The following is a 23,794-nucleotide window of genomic DNA, read 5'->3' as shown; positions in this document are numbered from 1 at the left end:
TTCTATAATGTGTGTGTGTGTGTGTGTGTGTGTGTGTGTGTGTGTGTGTGTGTGAGAGAGAGAGAGAGAGAGAGAGAGAGAGAGAGGGAGAGAGAGAGATTCCTTTTTCTTTCCTGAGGTAAGCATGAACATTGTCTTAGTCCTATGATTTAGTCCTTTTTCATGCTAAGTCAAGGCTATACTTATTAAAAAATTTTTTTATGATACATCATGTGTAACTGCACTGTGTTTACCACTCAAAGTCAAATCTTCCGTCACCATATTTGACCCCCTTTACCCTTTACTACCCCTCACCCCTCTTCCCTCTGGTAACCACCATCCTATTGTCCATGTTTATGAAGGGGTTTTTTTTTTCTTGTTTGCTTTCAGTTTTATTTTTTATTTGTATTTTTTGCAGAAATATTTTTACTAAATTTACTGGGGTGACATTGGTTAAGATTATATAGCTTAACTTTATCCAGTTTTAGAAAAGGAAATCTTTTATAGGCTATTTAAGTATAACTTAGCTAATATTAGAATGTGTATCAAGATAGGAGTAGTTTGTTGATCTAGGTAAGTCTCTTGAAAATATTTTTCTCCATTAATTGTGTTGAGTTTGTATTTCTACTTGGTTGAAATATTGTATATAGAATTATACAGGATTATGTGCATAGCGTTATGTTAGGAATGCATAACTCTAGTATGTTGATGGGTCTTTCCAATGCTTGATTTATCCTTTGAATTTAGGACTCATTCCATACCTTGAAGAAATGGGTGAAAGAACTGAAAGAACATGGTCCAGAAAACATTGTCATGGCTATCGCTGGAAACAAATGTGATCTCTCAGATATTAGGTAAGATGCATTTAAACTTTTTTGTGTGTAGTTAATTCCTTCCATCCCCAAATGTCTATGTGTAAAAAGCTGTCATGCCTGTATTATCCTCAGTGTAATAATTTAATCAACAGTCATTTACTTGTGGTAGTCAAGGTGATATTAAGAGTAGAATTAAGGGAAAATAGTAGGGGAATGCAAATTTGATGGACCAGACAATAATGAATATTAAAATAAAACCTACACACAGCGCAGTTACATCCCTGACACTAAATGTCTTTGGGCTACATGGTTTTATTGTTTTTACCTTTCATTATTATTGACATTGTTGCTACAATCACCATTTTAGTAACTTTCATATGGTAAGGAGAGTTAGATTTTTTTTTTTTAATTCTCACCTGAGGATATGATTTTATTGATTTTAGAGAGGAGGGGAGAGGGAGAGAGGGAGAGAGAAACATCAATGTAAAAGAGAAACATTGATTGGTTGCCTCTCATAAGCACCCCAACTGGGGACCGAACCTGAAACCTGATTAGAAATTAGAAATTGAACCCATGACCTTTTGGTGTATGGGATGATGTTCTAACCAACTGAGCCACATCAGCCACAGTGAGAGAGTCTTAACATTTCCCACTCATCCCTGTTTGTTTTATTTCTATACTTAAGTTAAAGATGGAGGAAAGTCTGTAATATCACTGTTTGTTCTAAGATCTGAAAGTGACCCATCCTATATGAACATTTTGGCTTGTTCCAGAAGCACTGGCTTGTTGAATTCTTATACCTGGAGAGATGTTTGTAGACACACAGTCCACATGGGCTAGAGATTTGATGATAACCCTATCTAGCCTGATAAGCTACTTATTTTTATTCAATAAAAATTTTATGAAAGAAGAATAGAGAATTTTGGTTGTCTCCATTCCTCTGGTTAATTTAATTCTCAGCAATCCCAGTAGTTGATTTTTATACAGCCAGTGGCATCATGCTCCAGGTTTTGCTAATCCAAATATGATTAAACCAAAGTTAAATAACAGTGAAAAAAGATCTTGCAAAAGCTCTTAACATGGCTTTCAACAAATTGCTCTGTTTCTTTGGGTTTTCAAAAGCTTTATATCACATTACATTGGGTTGGTTTATAATAACAGCCATCAACACCAATTAATCATTTGTTTTTCTGGGGGCTGGACCAACCTTTAAACTCCCCAGACTTAGTTCAGATCCCTACCTTCTTTACTGTAATCCTAAAATAGTTTACTTGTATTCCCAGTATAACTTTTGTCATTAGAAGGGGGTAGCATGGGTGGATAGAGATGGCCTTTTCTGAGAGAAGGCGCTATCATCTGACACCATTGAACTGCAGTAAAGGTGTGACTTTTAAGTGAATTAAGCCTTGTACATTGTGGGAGAGCTGACAGACTAGAATCTACGCAGAAAATGATTTAAACTTGAATGGGATTATTTGGTTACATGGAACCAAAACCCAATTGAAATTAATTTCAGGGGAAAAAAAAGGAATTTATTGGAAGGCACTGGTACTACATGGTAAAAAACAGAGTTGCCTTTAGCTCTGGTATGCCATATATTCCAACTTTAGTTTCTGGCACTCTCCGTTTCTAGTCATTTCTATGGAAGGATTTCCCCCATCATGACAAGGCATTTGTGGTCAAGGGAGGGGACTTGAGTAATACGAAATTATTTTTCCCGCCATAACTTTAAGAATGGGAGGGTGACTAGTTTGGAAGACGGGAAGTTCCTAGTAAAGTACAGCCTGGGCAGACAAAACATGTCTGTGACATGTCGGCTTGGCTACTGGCACCTGAAGACACTATTTCTGAGGGTGAAATAGCACTGTACAGGGTAATCCTCAGCAAGCATTCTGCTTTGTGCTAGCCAACTCCCACATGTACAGCTTCCATAATGCATGATTCACCCATCTCACCTCCAGCCGCAGATTCTCTCACAGCCCCTCCATGCCCAATGGGAGACAATGCAAGACCACCTCCCAGCTACACATCCAGTGGAGACATCATGGGCCACTGTCACACGAGTCCTAGTTCTCTGGCTAATATGATACCCTTTCTCTTCTAGTTTGGCCTCAGTGAGGTCTGAATGTGGCTTCTAAGACCCCGCAGTTGTAGTTTAAAGTGTGGAACATGTATCTTTTCTTATACTCAAAGTTATTTTAGATCTGCTTGTTATTGAATCGTGCAGAAAGAAATGATTCCTTTTGCAATTCTCCTTCCAACCTCTGGTTAAGTCAACAAGAAAAACTAGTTTGATGCTAGTAAATTAAAAAAATTTAAACATTTAAATGTTAATATTTTTATTAAGATAATTTATAAACCATAAAATGCACCTGTTTGAAGTATATAGGTCAATCAATGTTAGCATATTTATAGAGTTATGCAGTCGTTATGACATCTAATTTTAGAACATTTCTATCATCCAACAAAGAAACATCATGGTCATTTATAGTTACTTCCAATTTTGTATCATTTTCTCTTGTGCGTGATCTGATCTCATGCTGTTTTGTACAGTAACATGCTGTACAGGCTTATGCCTAGGAGCAATGGAATATGCCATATATCCTAGGTGTGTCGCAGGCTGTACCATCTAGACTTGTGTACATGCTCTCTGTGATGTTCGCACAATTTCTCAGAACATATCCCTGTGGTTAAGCAGTCTATGGCGGTAGTTGTCTGCAAAAGGCCCTCCACCTTAGACTGCTTCCTCTGTCTCTCTGTCTCTCTGTCTCTGTCTCTTGCTCTCTTAAAGGGAGAATAGGAAGTATAAAAACCAGTGTGAAAAGCTTATTATCCTCAAGCTCACATGGAGCATTCTCCAGGATAGACCAAATATTAAGCCATATCAGAAACTTCAATAAATTTAAAACAATTTAAAATCATACAAAGTATGTTTTCAAATTTCAATGGAGTTATATTAGAAGCCATCAACAAACATGTGAGGATGTGAAAAACTGGGTCACTCACAAATTGTGTAAAATGGTGCAGCCACTTTAGAAAATAGTGCGGCAGTTTTTAAAAATTTATCTTTATTGTTGAAAGTATTACAGTTGTGCCCCCTTTCCCCGTACGGACCCTCTTCACCCAGCAATTTAAAAACCCTAAATATGCGATTACCATATGTCCCAGCAGTTGCACTGTTGGGCATTTATCCCACAGAAATGAAAACTTTGATTTATACAAACCTGCACATGAATATTCATAAAAGCTTTATTTGTAATTGTCCCAAACTAGAATCAGCCCAGATGTCCTTCAAAGGTGAATGGCTTAAACAAACTGTGGTGTATCCATGCCATGGAATATTACTCAGCAATAAAGAGAAACACACTAGTAGTACGTGCAACTTGGGTGAACCTCGAGGGGAATTATGCTGAGTGAACAAAGCCAGTTCCACAGGTTTCATAGTGTGTGATTCCAGTTGTGTAATACTTTGAAACGGAAACATTTTAGAAATAGAGGACAAACTAGTGGCTGCCAGAGGTGATGGTTAGGGGCTGCGTAGGCAGGAGAGAGGGAGGAAAGTGGGCATGGATATTAAAGGACAACACAAGTTCTCCTTATCATATCGGAACTGTTCAGTATCTTCTCTGTGGTAGTGGACATGTGAACCGACACAGGTGATAAAATGGTGTAGAACTTGCCCTGCCAGTTTGGCTCAGTGGATAGAGTGTTGGCCTGCAGACTGAAAGGTCTCAGGTTCGATTCTGGTCAAGGGCACATACCTTGGTTACAGGTTCCCTGGCCCTGGTTGGGTGCATGCAGGATGCAATCAATCGATGTGTCTCTCTCACATCGATGCTTCTCTCTGTCTCTCCCTCTCCCTTCTACTCTCTCTAAAAATCAATAGAAAAATATTCCCTGGTGAGGATTAACAAAAAATAAAATATAGAAAATGGTGTAGAACTTCACACACACACACACACACACACACACACACACACACACACACAGGAGTACCAATAAAACTGGAGAAGTCATCCTGGCTGGGTGGCTCAATTGGTTGGAGTGTTATTTCTTACACCGAAAGGTTGCAGATACAATTTCCTATCAGGGCACATACCTGGGTTGCGAGTTTGATCCCTGGAGGGGTACGTACGAGAGACAACCAATCGATGTTTCTCTCTTTCTGTCTCTCTTTAAAAATTAAAAAAACAAAAACAAACATATCCTGGGGTGAGGATTAAAATAAAAATAGTGGGGAAATATAAGTAATATAGAGTGAATCAATGGCGATATCCTATTTGTGACATTATACTGTAGATTTGAAAAATGTTGCCATTTGGGGAACCTGGGCAAAGTGTACAAAGAATCTATTGGTATCATTTCATGTAACTATGCTACAAGGGAATCTCCAGTTACTTCAATAAAAATTTCAGTTAACAAAAAGCTGATTGAGGTAAAAATAATAACTAAATGTTAAAACAATGCTGTATGTATGTGTGTATATATATATACACATATATATATGTGTGTGTATTCTCAATATATGATTAATATATATTAATATATATTTTAACTAAATGTTAAAACAATGCCATATGTATAGATATATATGATTTCAATATATATGATTAAATAGAGTTTCGGGGCCAAATGATGAATTTATCCCCAGAACATACAATGTACAAAAGGAAGGAAAATCAGATAACTATATTAAAAACTCCCATTTAGGAACGTGGGGAAGGGGAAGCCTGATGGGTTGGTCCTTGCCCAGAGTATAAAACTTCTCCCACTAGATAAGCATGGTCTGGTGAGTGATAAGCATGGTCTGGTGAGTGATAAGCATGGTCTGGTGAGTGATAAGCATGGTCTGGTAAGCATAGTCTGAAGTGACCCATCGGCTTGTTGACACCTTTCCATGGCAGTGGAATCGGATTCTTGATCAACCAATCTGGCTGCTCCAGATTCTGCCTGCTGGTACAACTTTTTCTGGGGAGTTAGCCAAATCTCGCACTCCAAACTTTATTTAGAACTTGACCTTCTTTTACTTTAATCCTAAAGCACTTTGCTCTCCTATAATTGTCAGACACCATATTTTATTTTCGTTGGAGGTTGGAGCGGGACAGTATCTAGGTTTGGTTGGGTATGTGAGCATGTGTGTGTTTGTGTGCAGGACAGCCAGTCTCATCCAGCAGACTGTGGTCGTGTAAACTTGTGCATCCTTATGAGGAGCTTTGTTTGCCTGTCGTATTTTGAGAGGGACTGGAATTTGAATGGAGTTAACTCCCTGGACTTGACTCGGCCCACTGAGGTATCTGTGTGCAGAAGTGCCTCCAGAGGAGATGCCCATCGTCGGCTTAGTGTGTTTCATATTCATGGCCCTACCTGAACGGCATTCAGAGGCTTCTAGTTGGGGGCATTCAGGACTCCTGGTTTGGATTTTTTTTTTAAGCTTCTGATCTTTGTGAGAGATTTTCCTGGGTATCTTGACGAATTCCAGACAAAATCTTTCTGTGCCAAGTTGTTGTGACATTGGAGTAATGTGTAGTCTCTTGAATCTGAGGTGAGGACGTAAAATGGATTGATGCTACTGTAGGTGAGCAGGCTGTACACGGTAGGTGCTCAGCGGATGTCACTTCCCTCCTTTTCCGTGGTGCCTCCCCCTCCCCAGTGGAGATGGGCCTTGTAGAGAAGCTCTGGTAAGGGAGTGTGCCATTCCTGATGGGGCCTGGGAGACGGGCTTCCCCCTTTTCCCTATCATCTGCTGATGCTGAAGTAGGGATTGCAAACTTGTGGACATTTTAGGGATGTACAGGGTTGAAAGACAGTAAGAGAACCTTGACTGAAGTGATTGTGCAGGACCTGAGGTAACAGCTGACTTGAAGAGCATGGGCAGCTTAGAGCAGAGAGCGTAAATGGTGTGATTTGCCTAACTCAGATGGCAGGAGAAGCTGACATGAGTCTGTGGCGGGCCACCAAGTTTCTGAACAAGTAATGCATGGCATGGCGCTGATTCCAGTGACTCTGAGGAGAGCAGATTTGGCCTGGGGTCTACATAGAAAAGGAATGTTCTTCAGAGAGAACCTAAGGAGGCCAGGAAGAAACTGCCCGGCCTTGTGTTGGGCCTGGTGGAAGAATTGGCACAAAGAAGTCTTGAAAAGATAAAAATGAAATAGGTCACCTTGATTTAGTAGTTTCAGAAGTTCCATGAACATAAAAACATCATGGAGAGCACTTTTTAAAAATTCAAATTCCAGGATCCAGCTCCAGAGATTCTGATTCATGAGGCGTGGGTAAGCTGGGAACATATGCATTTTTAAAAGTGATTTATGCCCTGGCCAGTTTTGCTCAGTGGTAAGCTCATCGGCCCGCAAATCAAAGAGGCTCGGGTTCAATTCCCAGTCAAGGGTACATACCTTGGTTGCAGGTTCCCCAACCCCAGTAGGGGTGCATGCAGGAGGCAACCAGTCGATGTGTCTCTCACATCGATGTTTCTCTCTCATTCCCCCTCCTCCTTCCCTTCCACTCTCTAGAAACAAATGGAAAAATATCCTTGGGTGAGGATTTTTTTAAAAAAAGTGATTTATAAGGGGTCCACGGGCCATACTTGGAAAAGCATTTGAGTTAGGTGAAAGGGATTTATGGTAGGAAAGAAGAAGGGAGTCCCAGAACCTAGCTAAGGATCTGTGCAGGTCTGACTTCAGGCCACATACGCCTGAGCTTCCCTCTCACCCTCAGACCTCATGGAGACTAGAAATAGTGGCTTATCATCACTCACAATCCAGAAGCAGTCATTTGATTTCCAAATTAGAAATTCTTCCTGATTTGCTGATCATTTGGACATTGGCCTTCCTCCAGTGGGTTCTGACTTAACCTGCTCTTCAAGCTCAATGGTCTCCTGTGGCTTTTCCTTCGAAATCCACCTCTTACTGGCATCCTTAGGGCTGTGAAGAATCATAAGGATGAGGGAGGGATCATATAGAAGTGCTGATGGGAGAAAAGCTCTCAGGCCTGATTGATTTTATCTTGCAAATGGTAGCAGTAGGAAGTTACCTAACCAAAGTGATAGCGGAAATTAGGGGTTTAGGAGTGAGGGAACCTTCTACTCAGAGGTGGTAGGTAATGACCTGGAGATAGGTCTTCTATCATTGGCCCTCTTTGCCCAAGGTTCCTCCCATTGCCCATAAATACAACCCAGGAGGTCATCAAGGACTGTGTGTCCTCTCTCCTCTACGGAGAAATGGACTCATGGTCTCTAAGATCTTGTATCAACACTTCTGCTGTCTCTAAAGAAAGGGTGAGAGAGATTGGTGGGGCTGCTGCTGGTGAGTCAAATTTTTTTCCTGGAGTAGAGGTTGTACTCCAAGAAAGGAGCATCTCAGGGTAGAGGTGAAACTGGTGTGGGACAAAAGGAAGGAAATTTGTTTTATCAGTTTTCAGTCATTCAATTAGCAATAAATTTTTCTTAGTTCTTTTGTGTGTAGAAGGTACTATGGAAAGAACACGAAAAGAGAAGAAAGCACTTTCTTTTGAAATATTTACTTCTGTTTGGGGAGCTGAGAGTAGTACCCATGGCAAGAAAATACAAGACTGTATTTAAAAGAGTTCCAAAAGTCATGGTGCGGATAGGACAAAGGAATTCAGAAAAGGGAAAGCTCGTAGTTATCTAGAGTGATTTCAAAAGGCTTGGAAAGGTTTGCTCTCGGATGATGGATAACATGAGTCACAAGATAAACTGTTAAGGATGAGTCCTGTAGGAGGAAATTCCAGGAAGGGAAGATAATGGACAAAGGCATGGAGGTGGGAGGGAGTGTGACGTGTGTTACAGGTGAGGGGACATCAAGAGTATCTCCCTGTTGGCTTGCCCTGGGGAATGGAGAAAAAGATAACTAGATAGTAAGAAGATAGTTTATGAATGACTCAAAAGTATGCAGAGTGGTTGTCCCGCCAGGGCATGTGCCTGGGTTGCAGGCTCGATCCCCAGTGTGGGGTGTGCAGGAGGCAGCTGAACGATGATTCTCTCTCATCATTGATGTTTCTAGCTCTCTCTCCCTCTCCCTTCTCTGAAATCAATAAAAACATATTTTAAAAAAAGTATGCAGAGTGGTTCGGGCTTGATGTGCTGGGCCAGGATGGCAAACACCTGATGCTCTTGCCCCCTCTTCCCTGTCTCTCAGACCCGTGAATTGTTGCTTGCACGCAACATACCTGAGAAATTGATCCTAATGACAGCTGTATTTTGTACATTTTCATACTATTTTATGAGTGTAATACAGTTTATCTGTCTATCTTACTGTTGATGGATATTTGAGTCGCGGCATTGTCTTTTCCTGAGTCTGTTGTAGCCTCAGGTGCCTTCTTAACACAATGAATGCTCCATGTAGTCACCACCAGTTAAACAGAGGAAATCTATTTCCCAGCTTCCAAGTAGGCTGCCGGAGCATTCTAAATTCTTGAGCAAGTAAGGATTCATGCAATTTCCTGTGTTATCTAGAGCTAGAAACTCGGGTGAGAGCTGGGCTTGGCAGCCTAAGTTCTCCTTCTACAGCTTCCTGAAATACACACCAGCCAAGTGAGAAATCACCACACATCTGTTGTTTCAAATTTTGGATAAAGTTAAGGTCTTTAGCTGACTAAAAATATATTTGGAAATAAATGTTTTTACTAAGAATGCACAAATTGCTTTCATTACTTAGATGTGACTCCAAAACTCATCCCAGTCTTAGTAGTGGGCCAAAAGTGGATATAGGAAGTCCTTTATACAAATCAAATAAGAGAACTTGATATGCTGGATAATAAAAATACAACTTACTCTAAATACTAAAAAACTAAAAGCACAAAAGCCAATGAACATCAGAAGCCACCAAAAGGCCTGGAAATATTATGACCAGTGTTAAAATGCACACAGAATTTGTTTACGTGAGGTGAGGAAGCAGAGTAGAGGCTGTGCTGTTAAAATATGTTTTGTGCTCCAACATGGGCCGCGCCTTCCGGTGTTTCTAGCTTCTGACGCTGTGCAGGTGGCTGAGCCTGTATCTGCTCCCTGTTGTCAAGCAGGAGGCTAAGCCCTGAAGACCAAACTCCCCAGAGAGCCACGCAAGGGCATCCGGAATCTCTTTTTCTCAGTTTTCAAGTATTTTTAATGAAGACTCTGTAAAACATTTATGTACACTTTAAGCCTTAAAGTTTAAGGAACACTATAAAGAGTAAAATGAACAGCAGTATAACTGAGTGAGCTTCCCTCCCCAGTTGTATCCTTAGCTCTTTCTCTTCATCCAGAAGTAACTATTACTCTGACTTTTGTGATAATTATTTCATTTTCTTGATATTTTACCACCCATGTTTCATTTCTAAATGACAGATTTAGTTTGTGTTTTGGGTTTTTTTAAAGTTTTTAAAAATATTTTTTTTATTGATTTCAGAGAGGAAGGGAGAGAGAGATAGAAACATCAATGATGAGAGAGAATCATTGATCGGCTGCCTCCTGCACACCCCACACTGGTATCAAGCCCACATCCCAGGCATGTGCCCTTTACTGGAATGGAAACCGGGACCCTTGAGTCCACAGCCCAACGCTCTATCCCCTGAACCAAACTGGCAAGGGCCTGTTTTTGGACTTTATATAAATGGAATAACCCTGTATGTTTTATATGATGAATGTTGCTTGCACTCAATATACCTGGGAAATTCATCCCAATGACAGCTGTATTTTGTACATTTTCATGGCTGTATACTGTTCTGTTTTATGAGTGTAATGCAATTTATCTGCCCATCTTACTGTTGATGGATATTTGAGTTATTTCTGGTTTGGTGCTATGATGACCACTGCGTCCAGAATGTTGTTGTACATCTCATAGTGTCACATGTATACGAGTTTAATTACGGAGTCACAGGGTGTGCAAATGCTCAGTTTTACTCGGTAATGTCAGTGTTCTCCAACGTGAATATCAGTGCAGCATGAGACTTCCTGTTCACTAAGTCTTAATACTGTAAGATGTTAAGGTGTGGAGTGATGTCTGATAGTAATTTCAGTTTGCACTTTCCCAGTTACCAATAAGATGTACTGGGTGCATCTTTTTATATCTTTATTGGCCTGTCAAGCAAGTTTACTTTTGTGTGAAGAGCCTGTCACTTTTTCTATTGGGTCATTTACCTTAATCCTTGTTTATTCATACAATTTAAAAACATATATATGTGTATATAGATGCACATACATATGACATACATATATATTTGATGCTATAAATATGTGTTGAAATATCTTCTTCAAATTTATGTCTCACTTTTGACTTTATGTTGTCTTTTTATCATCAGAAATCTTTAATTTCTATGTAATAGTATGCATTCATTTTCTCCTTTATGCTTTTTTGGGGGTTGGGAATGGGAGGAGAAGGAGGAATCAGCCATGTCTCCAAGCAGCCCTAGTTCCTTTTATTGGAAAATGGTTTTTAGAAACTAAGATCTAAGCTGGGTGTGCTTGTTGCTACTGGGGTCTCATTGGGCATAGACCCTTTATGTGAACTGAGGTAGAAAATATATGCATGTATGCTAACCTGAGTATGCACATGTATCTGTAATTATTTCTATATCTATCTGTATCTAGATCAAGGTAAACATAAATTCATATTGACAGTTCTGATTCTAATCCAGAACCACATGACTCATTAAACCTTCTTTAGTATGTGTGGGAGGGATGTTTTAAAAAGTCATCAACTAATGTCTGACTAAGCTGAATGGTAAGCTTTTGTTCCTGGGGATTTCTTATAGATAAACAGTAATCTTCTCCCTTTGACTTTACATGCTGCCCCAGATTTCAGAGTTTCAAAATGTAACTTCTATTAAGAAAAATGGCACCGTGTTCGTTATAATTAATGCTGTTCACTTCGGCAGTGGACTGATGAATCAAATGCTTACTGTGTTCCAGACACTATTATAAGTAGTGTATGTTAACCTTCACAATCCTATGAAAGAGTTACAGTTATTCTCCCATCTTACTAATAAGGAAGCTGAGGCACAGAGATTAGGGAGCTTGTCCCAGGTCTTGTAGCTAAGAGGATGAAGGGGCCCGGCTCTAAACCTGGGTAATCTGTTCTAGAGCTGATGTTCTTGACCATCCTAGGTACATATATTGTATCTCATAAGAAGTGTGAACAGGATCCAGGAGGGAGAATAATTTCTGAACTACTGAGAGAAAATGACAGCTGATTTGATTCTGCTCAGAGGATTTGGAGCTAGTGATTCTTTCCAATGTTTCTCTCGGGCCTCTTGAGGACTAGCCCAAATTTCTGTCTGGAGAAGGATTATTAAGAGGCCAAGGAATGGCCAGGTTCCCTAGAGACCCTGTGCTTTCTGTTTGGTCTTCATTCGATTTGAATTCTGACACTCTTTTTGAGAAACAATCCATTTAAGTCTGTGGTAAGAACCTGACACTGCTTGTTAGAACTTGACACCAGGAACTTGGCCCCAGGTGAATAGCAGTTATGGACACACGTTAATATGCAGGCAAGTCCCCTTGGGAACAGAAATTCTTCCCAGGGCACACATATCAGGTGCTTTGATCATTGTAAAAGGTTATTGCCCAATCAGATATTAATTGTGAAGGTGGCAATTATTTGTTTTGTTTTTCATTTTTTAAAAAAGTTCATTTTAGTGTTAGCTTCACCTCACAAGTAAACCAACCCAATTATCTAAACACACACACACACACGCACACGCACGCACGCACGCACACACACACGCACGCACGCACACGCACACACACACACACACACACACACAAACCACACTGGGATTTTAAAGAGATTTTGCTGCTTTAATTATTGCTAAAGTGGTTGCTTCATCTGTGTGTTGCATGAATATCTTGGATATTTAGACAAAATATGGGCTAATGGGAGCACAGCAATCCCTGGTTATTCATTCCAGTGGCTGACACAGGAGGGAGCGGGGAAGACAGAGGCTGTTCGTGGCACACCACAGCTTCTGCGTACAGCCTGCAGCCTTCCTCTGCTGGATTTTGATGGAATGTTGTGAATGGTTTCCATTGCTTTTGGCTAGAATAGCTTAAACATGTGGGATGTTTTTGACAAAAAATAATTTCACCAGACATTTAGCAGCTGTCTCCTGCTCACTGTTGGCTTGCTACTTACTCATGGCTTAGTTGGTTGTTTAAGCTTGACCTTGGCAAGGGGCTATGGCTGGAGCAGAGAGTAAAAATCCAGGGCAAACATTTTTAAATGAAATGTTGTATTTCAGGAGTCTGGAAGGATATAAAATGCTATTGCTATTATGGTTTTTGCTGTTATTGCTGTTATGCTGTTATGGTGTTTAAAAATACAACATACACAACTAGAATCTACCTGTACCACCAAAGTTTTGCTTGGGAAGAACTTGTGAGAGCACTACTATTTTATCACTTATAAAATTGTGTCTGAGAAATGTATAGTCATGCTTTAACGACGAGGATATGTTCTGAGAAATGGTGTCATTAGACAATTTCATCCTTGTGTGAACACCATACAGTGCACTTATATAAACCTAAATGGTATAGCCTACTGCATATTTAGACTATATGATACAACCTGTTGCTCCTAGGCTACAAACCTGTATAGCATGTTACTGTACTGAATACTGTAATCATAACACAATTTAGTAATTTAATAAATCACTTAGGTATAATTAGCTGGTCATACGGAAAAATAGTTTAAAACGAACGAGAATTTTGTTTTTAATTTTATTGATTTTTTTACAGAGAGGAAGGGAGAGGGATAGAGAGTTAGAAACATTGATCAGCTGCCTCCTGCACCCCCCCCCCCACACACACACACGGGGGATGTGCCCGCAGCCAAGGTACATGCCCTTGACTGGAATCGAACCTGGGACCTTTCAGTCTGCAGGCCGACGCTCTATCCACTGAGCCAAACCAGTCAGGGCAGAACAAGGATTTAAATGTAAAATAACAAATGCATAAAAGTTAGAGAAAGGAGGTGAATTTTAAAAACAATTTTGAAATTGCAATGAACTTTAATCATGATACAGAACTCAGAAGTCAGAGAGGAAAATGATCAATCAATAAGTCTGACTTACACTTTTTGTGGCAAAAATGTCACAAACAAGATTAAATACAAATGATAAGCTGAGAGAAGCGTGGACATTATATTACAAAGGGCTAGGTTCCTTAATATACAAAGAACAATTTCAAATAAAAGAATTCTAACAATTCAAACCAAAGTGACAGAGGACCTGCACAAGAATGTCAGAGAACAAGAAATATGAAAAACTGCTCACCATCTTTGAATAAAAGTTGCTCAGAATTAATGTCAGGTTTTTCATATGGAGAAAGGACTTTAAAATATAATACAATTTTACTTTTGGCATGATTTATAGAAATTACTGCGTTAAGCAAGTTGGCTGATATAGCCTGTGTTCCCTCATTCTTTTGTGGAACGGTAATGACTAGACTGGGAGACTTCTGGGGCCATGAAATGAAGGGGTTGAATCAAAAACACCTATGAAAGGCCTTCAGACTTCAAAGTAGGTGGAGCCTCCTATTTACTTGGTTCCTCTATTTGCATCATTTCCTCACTCTTTAGTATTCTGTAAGAAAGTTATGTCCTGTCATTACCCTTGCTGATACAGCTTTGTAAAGAGACACTGATATGCCACCTAGTATGGGGCAGGTATTGTTTTGAGCACTTTATAGTATCAACTTAACGTTTAAAATTGTTGTAAAGCATTCACCCCCTCAGGGAGAGTGAGGAGCATAAGGCCCGAGGGAAGTGGACTTGAAGGGGCTGTCTATTGAAGGAGAAAATAATTCTCATCCTCTGAGCTACACACTTGAACTGCCTTTCTCCCATCAGCTACTTCCTAGGCCATCCGTGAGAGATTCTGAACTATAACCCATGGCTAGAGCATACCCTTCAGCACACGTGGGCTCAGTGGAAGTCATCTGTCTCCACTGACTTGCAGAAGGAACCCAGGGAACTGAACTTTCCCAGTGAACCCCTAGGAGGCAGAGAGCATTATTCCACATTAGCCTGCTGGTCTGATCCTCTCCCTCACAGGTAGGGTTTCAGGAACGCCTCTTGGTGTACCTGTCCCCCTCTCTCCCTTCCCTCAGTGGAGGAGGATCATGGACAATTAAACAGCCTTGGAATTAGAATGAGTCAGCTGCCATGTTGCCAGGTTCCACCCATGAACAACAAAACAAGGACCCTTATTGGTCAGCACAGCCTGTTGAAAAGTCTGGGGCCCACAGGAATGTTGTCCCTGATCTCCCTTCCCTGCCTCGAGCCTCTGAGTGCTGTGACCAGCTCAGGCTGTGTGTCTGAGACACATGACAGGCTGATGTGTGGACCATACTGGGACATAAGCTGATTAACAGCAGAGCCTGGGTCTAGCAGGAGACTCCCCCTTTTATGTTGCTTGCACCCCCAGGCCTCCCTCCTGGCCCATTTGCAAGGGTGGGTAAGCCTTTGCCTTCAGGACTTTTTTAGTTGACATTCTCAACACTCCCCACGCTTTCCCGTAAGTCCACATGGAGACCTTCCTCTAGCCCAGTGGCCCCACCCCATAACAAAGAAACAGAATTTCTGGAGGATGAGGCCCAGAAATCAGGATTTTAAAAAGATTCCCAGGTGATTCTAATGTGCAGTCAAGGTTGAGAACCACTGCTCTAGCCCAGTGGTCGGCAAACTGCGGCTCACGAGCCACATGCGGCTCTTTGACCCCTTGAGTGTGTCTCTTCCACAAAATATCACCTGCGGGTGCACATGTACAGTGCGACTGAAACTTCGTGGCCCATGTGCAGAAGTCGGTTTTCGGCCTGGGCGAGTCTATTTTGAAGAAGTACTGTTGATATTTGGCTCTGTTGACTAATGAGTTTGCTGACCACTGCTCTAGCCGAATCCTCTCTGCTGAAGGTAGTTTGGGGATGCCTTTGTCATTCAATCAGTTAACAAATACTCATTGATTGCCTCCTAGGTGCCACTCGGTGTTATGATCCCGGCACACTCAAAAACTGTGGCCCTGATATCTAGAAATCCACAGCCTATTTTTGAGCCACACAGCCTCACAAGGATGATAGTATTATGCTTGCATATGCACAGGTGTAAGGGCAAGAGGGAAGAGCATTTTCTCTGGAGGGAGGGAATGCTGGACTGAGCTCTCCAGGAGGCCACGGTGGGAGAGCGCCAAGAGAATGGGGAGGGTTGGACGGGGGAAGAGCAGGTGCATGACCCAGAAACAGACACAAGCACAGTAAGTTCCCAGAATGACCACTTGCTTGGAATGGCTGTAATATCTGGTGTGAATGGGGGGAATGAGACATGAAGCCTTGTTCTGCTACCCGTTGGATTTTATTCTGAGGCAATAGGTATATAGAAGAATTCTATTCACATGAATATCTGATAGATTTGCAGTTTTGAAAGATTCCCATGGTGAGCATGTGGGTAGTGAATTGTAGGAGGCTGGAGGACCAGTTAGAGAAGCATGTTTAGTTTTTGTTGTGGGGAGACAGCATAAGTGTCATGGCTAGAAACTGAGTTGACTTTGACAGCAATTTGTTTAGCACAGGTTTGCTGTGGGAATTATAATAATTTCACAGACCAGTAGCGTATAGGATAATATCTTTGAATAAGCCAAATAAAGAAATAACACACTCCAAACAAATGACACATTAATCAGACCATTGTTCCAGGCAAACGGGGTTGGGGGTGGGGGTTGGTGTGGGGGTGGGGAGTATGAAGGAATAAAGTCCAGGGAGGCACTTGGGGAGTTAGTGATCAACTGACTAATTTCCAGATTTCCAGCTGCCAGCGCAGAGCAAAAGTCTCCAGGCGCTGGAGCGTTTTGCTAGGGAATGAAGATACCAGTGTTGATGGGCGAGCTGATCTCTTTCCCAGGGTCACAGCCTGTCACCACTGGCTAGGAGGAGTGCCTCACCAAGACAGGAGGGAATGCCCCTCTCAGAGAGTCCTTGCAAACTCTCCGTATTTGTAGTCTAAATGTCTCCTTGGCCCGTAGTGGCTTCTCCACGTGTTCTCATTGATAAGAAGGGGCCCCTCAGTAGCTGGTTGGTTATCAGTGACAACAGTTGTAGAATGATGACATCCTGGCAGGACTTACTTTATCCTTATATCAGATAACTTTTGGGGGGTCATAAACAAGTGGATTAAAAGAACTTCCTTTATATCATAAGCAAGTGGGTGTGAAATCATCTTAACCCAGACACAACGAGGCCACTGCAGAAGTCCATGTCCTGAATGAAGAAGCCCGAACTCGGGTAGAGGCAGGGACGGTAGAAGGGAGGCTGCCAAGGAGGTTAAGCTTCATTACTTAGCGTTGGGGGATGAGAGAGGGGAAGCACTTGGGTGCCTCCATCATTTCTTACTTGGTAAGTGGAAGGTTTATGGAAGGAGTGGCCGATCTGTGGGTGAAAGGCAGTTATCAGGCTGTAAGAAGTTACTATTGTGAAGCACATCTGCTGCTCAAGAATCAATGACAAGCTAGCTCAACAAGGAGATAATGTCTTGATACAGAGGAGAAAGGGTAGTGTCTCCAGCCCTCTGAGCCTGTTACCACAGGCCATGCATGGTTAGGAGTCCCTAAAATGCTTTACTGCAGTGCCCACTTTTGGAGACAGTCACCCCGTCCCCAATCCTGACCGCAATGATCCCCATTACTCAGCTCGTGTTTTTTTAATTGTTCACACTATCACAGATGTCCCCCATATTTCTCCCCTTACCCAGCTCCCCTGCCCCTACCTTCACTACACTGTTGCCAGTGTCCATGGGCCATACATATATGTTCTTTAGCTAATTCCTTCCCCTTCTTTTATCCAGTCCTCACCACCTCCTTCCTTCTGACCTCTGTCAGTCTGTTCCATGTATCCATGCCTCTGGTTCTGTTTTGTTCATCAGTTTATTTTCATTAGATTCCATAAGTAAGTGAGGTCATATGGTATTGATCTTTCTCTGACTGGTTTGTTTCGCTTAGCATAATGCTCTCCAGATCCACCCATGCTGTTGCAAAGGTTAGGAGTTCCTTCTTTTTCACAGCCAAGTAGTATTCCACTGTGTAAATGCACCACAGTTTTTTATCCACTCATCTACTGATGGGCCCTTGGGCTGTCTCTAGAGCTCGGCTACTGTAAATCATGCTGCAGTGAACATAGGGGTGCAGATATTCTGATTGATGTGTTGGGATTCTTAGGATATATTTCCAGAAGTGGGATGGCTGGGTCAAATGGCAGTTCCCTTTTTAATTTTTTGAGGAAACTCCATACTGTCTTCTAAAGTGGCTGCACCCATTTGCAGTCCCACCAACAGTGCCCTAGTTTTCCCTTTTATCCACATCCTCACCAGCACTTGTTGTTTGTTGATTTATTGATGGCAGCCATTCTGGAAGGTGTGAGGTGATGGGGCTTGTCTGTGGTAAGAAGGATTATGAAGTACAGGTTCCAGCTGGCCTGGCTTAGGCGGCCTCTCTCCTCTGGTGTGGAATCCCCGGACCGCCGTCTTTGTTTAGTATGTTAGGCTCTGGTTAGGGGCCCTTTTGCAGCAAGTGCCTGAAAGGTTCTCCTCTTGTCCGATTTGGTGTCGTAAAGAATTTAAATACCAAGGTAGAACTTTCCCAGTGACTTTATAAACAAGTAGTAGCCATTCATGAGGAACTTGGAGAAAGTGGAGCAAAGGGAAGGAGATAGGAAGATGGGGAAGGTCCCTTCACTGCCCGCTCCCAGTTTTGATTTTCCGTCCTCCCGTTTTCTTCTCCTGTAGCTCTCCCAGGCCAGCATTGTGTTCTCTCTCGCCTACAGCATTAGAGGAGCTTCCGAATTCTTTGCCGGGCTACCCCACTCTAGTCCATTTTGTGCATTGTGTTTTCCTAGATCTGGAGCTCCTAGTGGGCTCTGTCACAGTTCTTCATTGGCCACTGCGTGCTTTCCTGCCCGTCTGCCACAGTTCCTGCTGGACTCTCTCTCCCTGCCATTCATTTGTAAATCCACGGGTACACCCAAGGCAGGGTCAGGTGCAGATCAACTTTTAATAGTCTCTGGGGATGAGGGTGCTCCTCACCGTGGGCCTTTGTCAGGCTGTTGCATCAGAGTTCCCACCTGTGTTCTCCGTGCCCTGCATGGCCACATTTCAGGGGACCTCCTCCAACTCATCTCCTTCAGTTCCACTGATCAAGATGCACCACTTTCTACCCCTCTACTGCTTATCTTAATATTGCAGTTACAATGTTGTGGACTGCAGTGGCTGTGGATGTGTTTGCCTTTGCTCGCAAATGTAGATTCCAGAAGGCAGGGAGTGGTGTTTTCTGTATCACCTCCAAGGAGGACTGGCATACCATAGCTGCTCAATTAATATTTGTTGGATAGATGAATAAACTTCTGGAGAATCGGAACTGTGACTTTTTAATCTTTGGATTCACCGCAGTGTCTTTACATAAAAAGTAGATCAATAAATATCTTTTTAGATTGTTCATTTAAATAGAGTTCATATCCTAAAACCTTTGCAGGAACAGCCATTTAAAGGTCAAAGTCCAAATATGCCATAATGCGTGGTAGCTATTGTAGCTATCACATGTTCATTTCCAAACTTTCAAATCATGCCACATATTTTGTCTGATTTGTGAAAAATGATATAATGGAGTCTTATAGAAACATGCACACACATTAAAAAAAAAACTGAGTCATTATTATGGGGGGAAATGTTTGAAATCAACCCTACCTCGGAAAGCTGGAATGTGTACATAATGATTTTTCCCACTGTTCTGGAATTCTTTATTTCTGTGGGACTAGACAATATGTTATATATGCACATCTTGTCTCTATAGATGCTAGAGACCAGGTTTTAAACTTTAAAATGTCTCATTCATACTAGGCTTTTAATACTTGCTGGGCGATGGAGTTGATATTCTCCAGGAAAGTAATGGAGCTGTTTCCACATGAGCTTTTTGTTTGGCCTATTGGGGTTATTTATATTTTACAAATGAGCATTAATTTCTGTCTGGGTTTCACCTCTTTTCCAGGGAGGTTCCCTTGAAGGATGCGAAGGAATACGCTGAATCCATAGGTGCCATTGTTGTTGAAACAAGTGCAAAAAATGCTATCAATATTGAAGAACTCTTTCAAGGAATCAGTAAGTACCTGAAATGTTTTTAGCTTAGCTTACGATTTTTATGCCTCTGAGAGTCAAAGGATGAAATCACAGATCTCTCAAGTAGAGCTTTTCCTCTGTGTGAATTTGTTTGATGATGTGGATATAAAACCTACAAGCATGCACTTGTCAATATATATTGTGTCTCCCAAATCTACATTTCCAAAATTCTGTCTTTTAACCTGGTAATTCTATGTTTTATGAATCAAAAGGAAGTAACTCTGTTGCAAAATAAAATTCATTTTTATTTAAAAATTATGTATTCTACCGCATTTTATGTGTGAGGGTGGAAAAATGAATTTGCCTCCTACAACTTAAGTTCTGGCTGAACTAATGAAATTGATATGAGACCGATTAACAAGAGAAAATGACCAAATTTATTATGTATGTACATTTGGGGGCTTTATAAGAATATGTGTCCCCCAGGACAGAACTGGCAGTTGAGGCTTATATGTTATCTTGAGCTAAGGAGAAGGGGGATAGGTGGGTTGTAATTTGGGAATTCATGTGGGGGGCGGGGAGGCAATCCACATGGAGATGGAAAAGCAAATGTTTGGTAAACAGATGTTTGCTGGGCCATCTTTACAGTGGGACACCGAGAAGACTGATCGAATGGACCTTGCTACATTCCTCTGTCTGTCACACTAGCTCATATTAAACCACTATAGTTATCTGTAATGATAGCTGCCTTCCTGGAGCAGGTCCTCTATCTAAATTCTTTTAGGCAGTTAGGAGGAAGGCCAAAGGTTTTTTCTTAGTCTTTCTTTTCTTAAGAATAACCAGCTTAAAATAACTAATATCTCAAAAGGCATGTTTTTGGCTGGCAAACTGCTTTCCCTCATATATCAGTATGCTGAGGGGAGGAGAAATAAAATAGATAATGAAGAGGTATAGAAAACTGGAGCCAGACTCTAGGCAAATGAAACAAAAGAACCTTTTGTACTTTCTTTTGCTTGTTGATCGCCAACAAAAATAGTCTCTCCATCCCACGTGACCTGAAATTGGGAATTGGGTGGAGAGTCTATTTGTAAATATTTTCCTCATTTCTGATCAGCTAAGTAATGGAAGGTGATGGCTCCCTTCTTCATCTCCAGTTCTGGGTAATGTTATGTTTCCCTTTCTTTATGCTGTTTCCCCATCAATAACCTTTACCTAAGAGCTGTTTCCCAGCTGGTGGGCCAGGGTTTCACCTTTACACATTCTCTGATAGTGATGTTTTGTTCTGGGTCCCCTCAGAGCTACTTGCTGGCAGCGATCTTGGGCAACTGTGTCCTGAGATACCTTGAGAGCATAGTTGGGGACTTGAAAGAGGTATAAGTGTTTGCTGAGGTTCTGGGACTCAAAGTCTTTGGGTGACCTTAGGAGAAGTTGAACTCCTGAACAGTTGGCAGTTGTTCTCAAATATCTTGGCTCCAGACAGTTCCAGAAGGGAATTCCAGAAGGAAAACTGATAGTTTGATCTCTCTGAGGTCATCGTTGGCAGTGCTCTCAAAGTCAGAGGGACCGTTGCTTCCCAGAACAGATTTGATTTCCTTTTAACTGGTTTTGGTTCATTACTTCAGACTCTGAGAACCCACAGCAGGGAATATTTTGTTTGTTTCTCTTGGATTGACGGAGAATTCGCTGGAGACGAGGAACCCTGACTGGGTTACTTGCATGATACAGAAACGCACAGAAGAATGCAGCCCCATGCTTCTTGTTCTCTGGGTCTACACCACCTTTCCTTCCTGTCTCCTTCAGGAGGATTCATTGTCTTGCTGTTATTTCACTCTCAACAGAATCATGTCCTCCTAGCTTGTCAACCTGAGTGGTTGAACTCTGGAGTGCTAGGGCTGTCATTTTATGTTGGAAACCCCATATTCCCAGACTCATGCTCCTTCCCGAAAATGGGCCATGGGTGCAGTGCTCTGTGGTGAAGAAACTGCTCAGCTGCCCTCCACAGCTGTGTAACTCTGGGTGACATCTGACAGGGTTTGGTTTGAACTCATTCCATTAACCTCATATTGCCTGAGGTCAAACTCAATCTTTTTCTGGCGGCATTTGGCCTTTCTGGTAGGTTAGGCTAATTGTGCAGCTATTAAATAGTTTGTCTTTATTAATGCTTTTAATCAACGAAGCCAGGTAGCTCCTGATGACCGTGACTTCCACCCCTCACCTTTGTGCAGCTCCTTGTATTCTCTAGAGCTCTCTCCTGCTTTAGCCCCTCGAAGGCAGGCTGTGCAGATGGCGGTGCTCAGCGAAGGAAGTGCAGCTCTCTGTATACCTCAAATGCAGCTTGAGATTTCTCCATGAGCTAGGAGACTTCCCCAGGTCTATGTAAGTCATTATTAAAACCCCAAATGAAATAAGGACCTCAAAGAGTAAAATAAACCTAAGCAGCAAGAATCGATATCTTAATTTAAAAGATATTTCTTTGGATGGCCCAGCCAGTATAAATGCCTTCATGTATATGAGGTCTTATGGCTCAAAGGGATGGGGACTTGGACTAAGGAATTCCTGAGATCCTACTGGTCTATTCATTTAAGAGACAACAAGTTTTATTCAAAGCACTGGGGAATTGTGGCTTCAAATAATTAATTCCTATAGGGACTGTAGAATACGGTATCACCTTGTCTTCCATGTCAAATAAACAACTGTTTCTGTGTCATTATCCTGTGGGTGTAAGTGCCTTTGCAAAGAAGCCTATAAATGCAGAGCCTGCAGCAAGATCTCTCTCCAGGTACATACTCTGAGTGCTGGTGCCTTCCCAGCCTCTACTCCTTCAGGTGAATTTCTTCTGAATCAGGGGTTGTAGCCCAATTACAGGTTAATTTAAAACACAGTACCAAGTACACCTAAATATATGGCAGCAGACATTTCATTTATTTTCCTTTTCCCTGTTTCTACTTCTATTACATGTGCTTCTCTCTGAGTTCAAAATAGAAAGATGTATTGCTGACATCTATGCTCCCCAAAGCAATTTTCCAGACAAACGTGCCTGGGAGAAAAGATGCAATAAAAAAACCAAGAATGAGCAATGAGAATAAAAGCCCTTTTAAAAAAAGGACGCTGCCCTAACCGGTTTGGCTCAGTGGATAGAGCATCAGCCTGAGGACTCAAGGGTCCCAGGTTCAATTTCAGTCAAGGGCATGTACCTTGGTTGCGGGCATATCCCCCGTAGGGGGTGTGCAGGAGGCAGCTGATCGATGTTTCTCTCTCATCGATGTTTCTAATTCTCTATCCCTCTCCCTTCCTCTCTGTAAAAAAATCAATAAAATATATTTAAAAAATAAATAAATAAAAATCATCATAAAAAAATAAAAAAGGATGCTTAAACAGAATTAATTCATATTGACTTGAATAAAGAGATAAGTATTTCTCTTTTATATTCTTAGAGTGCTCATAAACTAGAAAGGAATCAACTGTTTTCTTAACATGAGTTAATATATTTTCTAACTGTAAGTATTATCTATTTTCAAGGACTGAGGCTACCCTGGAAAGGATATAGGTGCTGTGCTGTTTTGGGTAGTCTATGCACAGTCCTGACATATCACTTCTTACTGCAAACAGTGGTTTAAATGGGAACATTATTCATCTTGGTGAAAAACAGGAAATGACTTAACTGTCCAAAAGTTGGGAAATCATTTTTTAAAAATCCTGGTATACTAATATAAGCCAGTGATTAAAATGATGATGTAAATCTGTATTTATCGGCATAAAAAATAAATTATTGAGTGTGAAACAAAAGTTAGAGTGGTTTGAATTATATCCTGATATTATAAATCGTGAACCATATAATATATTCTTCCGGGTAAAGATATGCTGGGGTCCAACCCCAGCAGGTCCAGGGGTCCCCAAAGGTGTGGACGGAGTCGGCAAAGA

General features: G+C 41.5%; 1 protein-coding gene across 1 annotated transcript in view; it reads left to right on the top strand.

Moving 5' to 3' along the window:
* RAB31 (RAB31, member RAS oncogene family) overlaps positions 1 to 23,794 on the top strand; it is a 114,933-nt gene that overhangs the window by 79,298 nt on the left and 11,841 nt on the right. The window contains exons 5-6 of the mRNA XM_006763270.2: positions 727 to 833; positions 19,806 to 19,915. Coding sequence (XP_006763333.1) covers positions 727 to 833; positions 19,806 to 19,915 — 217 coding nt within the window. The remainder of the gene's footprint in view (positions 1 to 726; positions 834 to 19,805; positions 19,916 to 23,794) is intronic.

The sequence above is a fragment of the Myotis davidii genome, unplaced genomic scaffold, assembly GCF_000327345.1.
Source record: "Myotis davidii unplaced genomic scaffold, ASM32734v1 scaffold78, whole genome shotgun sequence".
NCBI lineage: Eukaryota > Metazoa > Chordata > Mammalia > Chiroptera > Vespertilionidae > Myotis > Myotis davidii.
The sequence above is the reverse complement of the archived record's forward strand: the minus strand, read 5'-3'. Positions and strand labels throughout refer to the sequence as shown.